General features: G+C 38.5%; 1 protein-coding gene across 1 annotated transcript in view; it reads right to left on the reverse strand.

Annotated features, from left to right (window-relative positions):
• LOC107705613 (desmin-like) overlaps positions 1–10305 on the reverse strand; it is a 12411-nt gene extending 2106 nt beyond the window's left edge. The window contains exons 1-8 of the mRNA XM_016508991.1: positions 9673–10305; positions 8087–8147; positions 7876–7971; positions 3260–3421; positions 2045–2170; positions 1733–1953; positions 1580–1623; positions 403–491 (exon numbers count right to left, since the gene is read on the reverse strand). Of these exons, the coding sequence (XP_016364477.1) occupies positions 403–491; positions 1580–1623; positions 1733–1953; positions 2045–2170; positions 3260–3421; positions 7876–7971; positions 8087–8147; positions 9673–10253 (1380 nt within the window). The 5' untranslated portion in view covers positions 10254–10305. The remainder of the gene's footprint in view (positions 1–402; positions 492–1579; positions 1624–1732; positions 1954–2044; positions 2171–3259; positions 3422–7875; positions 7972–8086; positions 8148–9672) is intronic.
• Between the last annotated feature and the right edge of the window lie 740 nt (positions 10306–11045).

Here is an 11045-nt window from a genome sequence, read left to right on the forward strand (position 1 = left end):
AATTCTGTCATTAATTACTCACCCTCATGTCGTTTCAAACCCGTAAGACCTCCGTTCATCTTCGGAACACAAATTAAGATATTTTTGATGGAATCTGAGAGCCGTCTGACCCTGCATAGACAGCAATACAACTGAAATGTTCCCAGCTCTCAGATTCCATCAAAAATATCTTAATTTGTGTTCCGAAGATGAACGGAGGTCTTACGGGTTTGAAACGACATGAGGGTGAGTAATTAATGACAGAATTGTCATTTTTGGGTGAACTATCCCTTTAACCTAATATTGCAAAGGATATTGAGGTTCAGGTTATATGAATGAATGAAGAAGAGCACACTAAGATGAACTCAAATTTTGTGTGTGTGGGGGTGGATGGGTGTGTGTGTGTGTGCGTGCATATCACACCTCCCCATCACGCGTCTCAATGGTCTTGATCAGGACGGTTTTCTTTGAGTGCATTTCAGATGTTCTCTGTTGGTGCTCTGGACTTGTCTCTGTTGAAAATTATGTTTAATAATAATAATAAAACACACACACACACACATATATATATATATATATAATTAGTCTCTAATGCTCACCAAGGCTGCATTTATTTGATAAAAAAAATATAGTGAAAAGATTAATATTGAGAAATATCGATGTTGCAATTATAAATAACTGCTTCCTAATTTTATAATGTAATTTGTATGCAATAATAATATTCCTGTGATGGCAAAGCTGAATTTTCAGCAGCCATTACTCCAGTCTTCACAGTCATATGATCCTTCAGAAGCCATTCTAATGTGCTGATTTGCTGCTCCATAAACATTTTAGTAACACTTTACAATAAGGTTCTATATTAGTAAACATAGTTCATGCATTAACTAAGAATGTGCAGTTCATTTGTTACATTATTTATTAATCTTTTTAAATGTTAGTTAATACAAATACAATGTTATCTCAGGTCCATTAAGTAATATTAACAGATACAACTTTTGATTTTAATAATGTATTAGTAAATGTTGAAATTAACAACAACTAATAAATGCTTTATGAGTATTTTTTTAACTGTTAGTTAATGTTAACAAAAAGAATCCTTTTTGTAAAGTGTTACCAGCATTACATATTATCTATGTTGAAAGTAGTTGTAACTGCTTAATATTTTTGCGGAAACCTTACATTTTTCAGGATTCTTTGATGAATAGTGTTCAAAAGAACAGCATTTATTTGATTTAGAAACCATATAGTATGTCATTTTGATCAATTTAATGCATAAAATAAAAGTTTATATAAAAGTTTTAATTTCTTTTTCAAATAAATAAATACATAAATATTACCAACCCAAAATATTTTAAATATTTAAAAATATTATATAAATTATACTACCGGTATTAAACTTTAATTTAAATCACAGTTCAACTCATGTTTTGTTATAATAATAATTTTTTTTTAATATATATATATATATATACACACACACACAAGATTTCACGAAATGCATGAATCTGTACAGTTAGTCAGGTACAACGCCTCCCAGTGGCCTCTGAGGAAACACATCTACAACATTTCTAGTATAACTATCACAAGGTTTCCATCTTACCTCTAAAGCTTACAGTGGAATATGACTGCATGGGCATCACAATCCTTTAACATGAGAGAGGAAGAAAGATAAAAAGTAACAAAAAGCCATCAGAATAAGCAGAAAGTAGGAGTATGTTAAAAACAACAAAGATCTGTTTAATTTCCTTTGTACCTGCTCTCCTCTCCTTCTAGCAGCTTCCTGTAGGTGGCGATCTCCACATCCAGGGCCATCTTAATATTGAGCAGGTCCTGATATTCTCGCAGGTGACGTGCCATCTCGTCCTTCATGTTAGCAATTTCTGCCTCCAGCCTGGCGATGGTGTCCTGGAAACCACCGGCCTCACGACCGTGGCGATCCTCCATATCTCTCATCTGCCTCATGAGAGACTCGTTCTACAGAGTGAGAGACGAAGAGATGAATGCCACATGGAGAAAGACGAAGAACATGTATATCCATCACATCGGACAGAACAGATAAACATACAGTGCCCTTGAGGGAGTCGATCTCACAGGTGTAGGACTGGATCTGGTGTCTGTACTCCATGGTATCCAGCTTGGCTTGTTTGAGAGCCTCGTTGTTCTTGCTCACTGCCTGGTTAAGGTCTGACACCTGATGGTGAAAATGGAACGATCAAAGATCAGCAGATTTTCCTTTTTGTGTCTCACTTAGCTCAGTAGTCCCTGTTGAAAAAAACAGCATATGCTGGTTAGGTATGTTTTGAAGCATGGCTGCTGGTTTGAGCTGGTTTAAGCTGGTCAGTTGGAGCAGTTGGGGGTTCACCTTGCTCAAGGGTCTCACCTCAGTCGTGGTATTGAAGGTGCAGAGAGCGCTGTGCATTCACTCCCCGCACCTACAATCCCTGCTGGTACCGAGACTCGAACCGGCGACTTTTGGGTTACAAATTTGATTCTAACCATTAGGCTACGACTGCCCTATATTATCACCAAATCTTGGATTCAATTTTGAAGTCAGCTTGTTTTCTTTTGGTTAGTTTTTGAGTGAAAAAAAGCATTATTTGTGGACTATTTTTGCAATGTTCATTCAAAATCTGAGTGAATTAGCTCAGGTCAGTGAAGCCTATGATCAATACGAGTCAAAAAAAGAAATTAAAAAAACTGTTTTAATTGAGAGAAAACAAGTTGATTAAAAGAATGAATAAGCAATTGTTTGAATTTATAGTGTTACTATTATGACATATCTTAAGTTAAAATATGGGCAGTTACATATGTAAATATTGCAACATATTCATATTCCTCTATAGAAGTCATAGAATAAATTTACCTTTCAGATTAATCTTTTATTGGGATTCTGCTTTGACTGTCAACAGTTACTAATAATTTAACTAAATTGTCAAAGCACAGTTATAAATAAGAGTTGATTTAGTATTTTATATTAATGACACTTTAAAATATATATAAATATTAATAAAAATATCAAAAGTCATTTACACTTTCTGTAACAGTTTACCCTAGGCAGTGGGCCAGCTTATCTGAGTAGTGGGGTAAAATAGTCTATTTAAATAATTTTACATTTTGTTCTATGAAAACTAATTCAGCAAATGTTTCTCTTTATTTCCCTTAATAACACTATTTATATCCCTTAAATGTAAATGCACATTGTTCTTAAGGGTAGACTGGTTGAGGTCTGATACCTGATGGAGAAAATCAGCAGGTTCTTCTTTCATTTCTTCTGTCTCACCTTTGACTTGTACCACTCCTCAGCCTCTGCAACGTTCTTTGCAGCGATGCCCTCATACTGAGCACGGATGTCCCTCAGGGCAGCAGTCAGGTCCGGTTTGGACATGTCCATCTGGATTTGGACTTGAGTCTCTTGCATTTGGGCCTGCAACTCACGGATTTCCTACACACAGAGAAAGAAAAAGTTTGTGTGTTTGTGCTTGTTTTAATAAAGCAGCATGACATTGCAGATAGGACTAGTGGCAGGACTAAGCTCAAACATCCACACACAGCTGGCCCTGAAACAGAGGTCTGTGATGCTGTTTTAAAGTAGCTGTGTAATCTCCAGGAACAGATGCAGCTCTATAAAAGACCTCTGAGATACACTCAGCTCAGCAGTGTTTGGGAAGCTACTTTGAAACTCTAACTTTCAAAGCTTTAAGCTACTTGTAATTGAAAACTACAGTGAAGCTACTTCTTTTTACACTACACGTTACTAATACGTTGCTAACTACAATGTAGCTAGACCGAAGTTCTTTATGGAGAGTACTTTAAATATAAAACAAATAAACTGTAAAATTGTTCCCACTTTATATTACGTGTCTTTAACTACTATATACTACTATGTAAAAATAATTGTGTGGTACAGTGTATTTACTGTGTTCAAAACTATTTTGCTGCTATTGAGGTGGAATACGAGTAAGGTTAGGAATGGTAATTACATATTTTTTTAAAGTAAGTACAGTGTAAAAACATGTATGTACATAATAAAAAAGGAGAGGGTCTGAATTACGGTGACAACATTAAACAAGAATAGGTAAATTTATAAGAAATACTAAAAAGTAAACTTCACTTACTACTGTTAAAAAGTTTGGGGTCAGTATGATGTTTCTTTAGTTTTGGAAGAAATAATTACTTTTACTTAGTAATGCATTTTATTTATGCATTAAACTGATCAAATGTGACATTAAAGACATTTCTGATGTCACAAAAGATTTCTATTTCAAATAAACTCTTTTGAACTTTACATTTCAAAGAATCCTGAAAAAAAATGATCACAATTTCCAATAAAATGAATAAGAAGAAGGGTCATGTGATTCAGAAGACTGGAGTAATGGCTGCTAACAATTAATCCATCACAGAAATAAAATACATTTTAAAATATATTCAAATAGAAAACTGCATTTTTCAAACTGTAATAGTACTTCACAATGTGCTATTTATTAAAATATTTCCTGAATTTTTTGATTAAATAAATGCATTGGTAAGCATGAAAGACTATCAAAAACATTTTTAAAAAAGTACCTAACCCAAACTGAATTTGAATTTGAACGGTAGTACAACTGAGTCATAAGTATTGTGACAAATAGCAGAATTTAACTAAATATTGCATTACCAAAAAGTTTTAAATGCCATACAGGGTCCTAAAATTAATTATTGAATCAGTGAATCATTTAACCCTTTTCCTGAAGAGAGCTGTCTAACACACTGGTAAATAAGAGCTAAAGTTGCATTTGTTCTCATGCGTATCTTGTGGCTTTTCAGTTTCGGTATTCAGTTTTTTTTAGTAAGGCATGGCCAAAGCCAGGTAAAGTACTTATTTACCGTGTTTGCAAGCACTTGTTAGAAGAAACAGTCGAGCAACAGAAGAAGACAGCAGCTTGTAATGTGTTTTCCTAACAATCTGCGCACTGTCCCTATGTCTCTACTACTTTACTCTCTATTCCAATTGGTCTCTGGAACTGCTGTAAACAAAGCAGACTTTATTTAATCCATTACTATTTATTCAAGTCACAACCTCATGAGTCACAACCCAACTGAGACTTGGATCAAACCTGAGGACTGCCACTCCTGCAGCCCTCTCCACTAATTTTACTTTTTTCCACACCCCTCGCTCGATTGGAAGGGGTGGAGGTACTGGTCTGCTTATCTCAAATGAATGGAAATTTGATCTTTTACCATCTCTTACTGGCAACAGTTCATCTGAATCACACGCAATTACTATTACCCACCCTGTTAAAATCCACTTTGTACTTGTTTATCGTCCCCCAGGTCAACTGGGTAACTTCTTGGAGGAGTTGGATGTGTTACTCTCAAACTTCCACCTAGAAAAACCCCAAGCTGCTGACTTCAACACTCTGTTTGCCTCATTTGACCTCAAGCGAGTGTCTACTATGGCTTCTCACAAATCAGGTAACCAATTATCTACACACCTTATCTACACATGCTACCGCTCCACTGACACCACTTTAGTTACTCAGTTGCACACCTCAGACCACTTCCTCATCACTATTAACCTCAAACTGACTCCCGACACAACACACACTCCTCTGCAGGTAACCTTTTGGCGTAACCTACTCTCACTCTCTCCCTCTCGCCTATCCTCTATGGTTTCATCCTCACTTCCTCCACCCTCTCAGTTTTCAGCACTGGACACTAACACTGCTATTGACACTCTTTGCTCCACTCTAACATCCTGCTTAGACAACTTTTGCCCCCTTTCATCCAGACCAGCACGCACCGCCCCCTCTGCCCCCTGGCTGTCCAATGTTCTCCATGTACATTGCTCTAGTCTCAGGGATGCAGAGAGGAAGTGGTGCAAATCAAAAAACTCTACTGACCTTAGTGTGAATCAGTCACTCCTCTCTTCCTTCTCTGCAAATGTCTACACTGCTAAAACAACAAACTACCACAACAAAATTAACTATTGTTCTGACTCTCGCACGCTTTTCAGAACCTCCTCCTCAGGCTCGGGTAACCCTACTGCTCAAGAAACCCTCTCTAAATCCAGCACTTTTATAAAACTGCAGACCGGTATCCCTTTTTCCATTCATTGCAAAGACACTTGAGCGAGTTGTGTTCAACCAACTCTCTATGATTCTCGCACAGAACAACCTACTGGACAACAACCAATCTGGCTTCAAAAACGGCCACTCAACTGAGACCTGCTCTTGGTTACTGAAGCCTGGCAACAGCAGCTTCCAAATCCTCAGTACTCATCTTGCTGGATCTGTCTGTTGCTTTTGACACAGTTAACCACCAGATCCTCCTATCCTCCCTCATGAAGATGGGCATCTCAGGAACAGCACTCCAGTGGTTCAAGTCTTACCTCTCAGGTAGGTCCTTCAGGGTGTCTTGGAAGGGTGAGGTTTCTAAGTCACAACTTCTTGATACTGGAGTTCCTCAGGGCTCAGTGCTTGGACCGCATCTCTTCTCCATCTACTTGTCATCATTAGGATCTGTCATTCAGAAACATGGCTTTTCCAGTGCCATGCTGATGATACTCAACTTGACTTCTCATTCCAACCAGATGATCCGATGGTAGCTGTTCACACTGCAGCCTGTCTGACAGACATTTCTGGCTGGATGAAGGACCATCACCTTCAACTCAACCTTGCTAAGACAGAACTGCTCGTGGTCTCAGCCAACCCAGCACTTCATCATAACTTCTCTATACAGCTAGGTTTTTCAACCATAACTCCTTCCAGGACAGTCAGGAACCTTGGAGTTGTGATTGATGATCAGTTAAGCTTCACTGACCATATTGCTACAACGGCCCGGTCCTCCAGATTTGCCTTATACAACATGAGGAAGATTAGACCCTTCCTATCAGAGGAGGCCACACAACTCCTTGTCCAAGCTCTTGTTCTCTCTAGACTGGACTATTGTAATGCTCTCTGGGCGGGCCTTCCGGTACTATCAAGCTATTGTACTATTGTACTATCAAGCCTCTGCAACTGATCCAGAATGCATCAGCGAGAGTGGTCTTCAACGAGCTGAAGAAAGCCCACGCTACACCTCTCTTCACCAGTTTGCATTGGCTGCCAATAGCTGCTTGCATCAAATTCAAGGTACTGATGTTTGCCTGCAAGACAACCACTGGCTCTTCACCAATATACCTAAACTCCCTAATTCAGAATTATGCGCCCTCCAGAAGCTTGCATTCTACAAGTGAACGACGCCTCGTGGAGGCACAAATTCACTCTTACGGACCTTTGCCTGGACTGTTCCCAGCTGGTGGAATGACTTGCCAATTCAACATCTCAATTTGAGCAGCTGAGTCTTTAGCCATTTTCAAAAAACATCTAAAGACATTTTCGTCAGCACCTGACCAATTAGTACTAGCACTTACCTGTTCTATTCTATTGTATTGTATTCTATTTGTTTTTTTATTTATTAAACAAATTGCTATATGTACTGTGCTAAACTAAATGAAACTTGTCACATAATTTTTATACTGTTGCTCTCTTGTTTGTCTGATTTTTTCTATATTGTTCTCCTCATTTGTAAGTGCTTTGGATAAAAGTGTCTGCTAAATGATTAAATCTAAATGTAAATGTAAATGTGATTCACTAAAGTTAACTGAATGTTCAGTTCTAAATATTAAAATTAATCATTTTGATTTTGTATGAGACAGATGACCATCTGACTCACTGATTGTCTCATGAATCAGCCGTTGCAATACTACAAATAAATTAGTGAATCATTTTTTGTCTGAAGAAGGTGATTAATATCAGAGTTTGTATGAGGCAGAAGACAAAAATATGTTACATTTTAAGTTGGCTTGGCTGTAGGCTGTGTTTTAGAACATTTTATTGGCACAGACAATAACAATGAAACATCCTTAAATGTACTGACCTCTTCATGGATCTTCTTCAGGAAGGCGATCTCTTCCTGGAGTGTCTCTATACGTCTTTCCAGATCCAGGCGGGCCAAAGTGGCAGCATCCACGTCCTAAGAGTGGATGTAACACCAAACTAAAACTATGCAACATTTTATTATCCATTACTAATTAGAAAATAAAACAAATGGAACTTAAGAGAGGGGGTTTGTGTTTTAGGGGACTCACCGCTCTGAAAGCGGCCAGATTATTCTCTGCCTCTTCCCTCAGTGCAATCTCCTCCTGAAGCCTGGTGAGAAGAAGAGGGAGAATGGGAGAAGGGAGTCATGTATCTCATATTTATTACAGCCAGCCTATTTCCTTTCCTTTTATAGACTGAAGGTTTACAGCAACCTCACACAAAGCTTTTCCTGCTGGAAGATGGAGTGGGGCCAGCACTTTTAGGCTGACTAACTCCTGAATAGGAAGTAAAGCTAGGATATTGTAAACAACATGCTTGAAAGGACAATAGCTTCCTTTATAAAGGCAGTTTCCTTAAGCCTTTAATAAACCCTCTAGGCCTGATATAGCATTTTATTTGGCTTATGATTAATTGGTAGACCAGATGAAGTCATGTTTAATCATTTCTTAGCTTGGTCACTACAGAGACAGGCTATTTGAAACTGTTTTCAACATTAAAAAAAGAACACATTAGAGCTCTCTAGTGACCCTGAAACACCTGTGCCCAGCAGTCTCTTAGTGGTCTATCAAACCGATTATATAAATTATCTTCTTTTCCAACTGCTTTTGTTTGTCCATATTTTAAGAAGACTGTCATCTTAACTCCTTCAACAGTTACATATATTCTATAAAAAATTTAAATTTTCCAGACTGTGGAGATGCTTCATAAAATAAAGTACCGGTACATGCTTTTAATAGCAGAACATTTACTCATTCAATAAAGAAATTGCTTTAAATATAAACCGATATTTTCAATACATGAAACAAATTTCATTTTAACTGGTCACTTTTCTCTCTTCCATTTGTTAAATAGTTCACAAGAATAACCAGTGCTCCTGTTGCTGTGATATTGACACATTGTGTTATGTGTGAATGGGATGTTTGCATTTCTCTGAGATTGTGTTATCTTCGCTGTCTTGGGCAGCAGAGCGTGTGTGAGATGTTTGCTATGGGGAGAGATCATGTTCATTACCTTGTTGGCTCTGAATGACTCTGGATTGTTATGCAATGTACTGTGTGTTTCTAAATATGAAACTCAAGAGTGGGTTGACAGCTTCAGTACCACAAAGAATACATGAATACAATTTGCATGTATTTTTGAATGATCAAATAACATCTGTTTACAAGTGTACTCCTTTAAGCCCCTTTTTCTTTTGTACCATGCTAAAAATAAAAGGTTCCAACAAGCTGGTTTGCTGGCCTGGCCAAGATGGTCTTCAGCTGATCTTTTTGGACTCCCGGTCTGGCCAAAACTCTTAAATATAAAGGTTCTTTATTGGCACTGATGGTTCCATGAAGTGGAAAAAGGTTCTTTAAATTATTAAAATGTTCTTCACACTAAGAAAAAAATTTTCTTTTAAGAACTGTTAACTGAAAGGTTCTTCTGTGGGATCATTGCAAAAAATCCTTTTTGAACCTTTATTTTTAAGAGTGAAGCTGGAGTTTAGCTGAGCAGCCAACTGATTTCTCGCTGCCTGACCACCTGAAAAGACCCATCTAAAGCAAGCCAGACCAGCCCGACTAGACCGTTAAACCAACTTAGGCTGATTTAGGATGTTTCTTCCAGTATGGTATTCATGCTTCATGCATCTCACCTGAGTTTCAGTTTCTGCAGGTCATCTGCCAAGTTATCCCGCTCCACCTCCACACGTGATCTCTGACTGGTGACCACTTCGATCTCTCTTCTCAGCTCCCTCATCTCATCCTCATAAAGGTCAGCAATCCGTGTTGGCTCCCGCCCCCTCAAGCGTTCCACCTCAATCACCATTGCCTGGTTCTGCTGCTCCAGCATGCGAACCTTCTCAATGTAGTTGGCGAAGCGGTCGTTTAGGTGCTGAAGCTCAGCTTTCTCATTGGTGCGTGTTTGGAGAAACTCCTGGTTGAGCGCGTCGGCCAGGCTGAAGTCTAGCGTCTCACCCATCCCACCATAGGAACGGTTATAGCCCGCAGACAAGTTGGGCATACTGTAGGAGGAGGCTCGATAACTGGAGAATCCGGGAGAGGAAGTGGAGGCCTTGGTGACCTCGTAGACTCTGGAGTTGATCCGAGAGCTGCCAGACCCCCCGGTGGAGGCTCGGCCGAACATTGCACGGGACATTGGTGGCGTCAGGTAGCCGGGACCACCAAACATTCGACGGTATGATGAAGAGGATGAGGAAGAGGCATAGTGGCTCATGGTGGAGCACAAGAAGGACAGACCAGATGAATACAAACACCCTTCGGAGAGGACAGAGACAGAATGAGCGCATGGCATGCTCATCTGTGGCTATTTGTAGGCTTCTGCCCCCTCCCTTCCCAACTACCCCAAACTACTTCAGCCCATTTTCTCTATGCCGTACTATCTTCTCCATCCTAACCCTAACAAATAATTTCCCCCATCCTATCTCTTTCACTTACTGTTCAGCTGTCCCAACTCTTGGCACAAGAATACTGAGCTGATAAACTGAGAGAGAGATCCGACTGTGCCCCTCATCACAGTGGTGAACTCATCATAGAAACTTAGCTGACTTTAAGCTGACCAGCAAGCTTGGGAAATGACAAGTATGATTTGTTTTTATGACAAGTAAGATTTTTTTATCCCTTTTTCTAACTAAAGGGATAGTCCCCCCAAAATGAAAATGGTGTCATAATTTACCCACCCTCATGTAATTCCAAACCTTTTGGACTTTTGACTTTCTCAAAAAAAAACAAAAAAAACAACACAATGTCAAATGCTGTTTTAGACCCCACCCACTTTAATTGTATATGCCAGGTTTATGAAGTTAACTAAAAATTTTACTAAAACAAAAATCATAAAAATTCCTTTACTTGAAATAAAACTTAAATTTAAATTTAAAACTTACATTTAGATTTTTAAAAAAACAATTTTATTATTCTTTTATTTCAGTTAGTTGCCAAGGCAACATTTCTAATTTTCATTTACTTTAACTTGATGTACAATAACTAAAACTAAAACTGAAATAAAAAA

The sequence above is a fragment of the Sinocyclocheilus rhinocerous genome, unplaced genomic scaffold, assembly GCF_001515625.1.
Source record: "Sinocyclocheilus rhinocerous isolate Xijiao unplaced genomic scaffold, SAMN03320098_v1.1 scaffold504, whole genome shotgun sequence".
NCBI lineage: Eukaryota > Metazoa > Chordata > Actinopteri > Cypriniformes > Cyprinidae > Sinocyclocheilus > Sinocyclocheilus rhinocerous.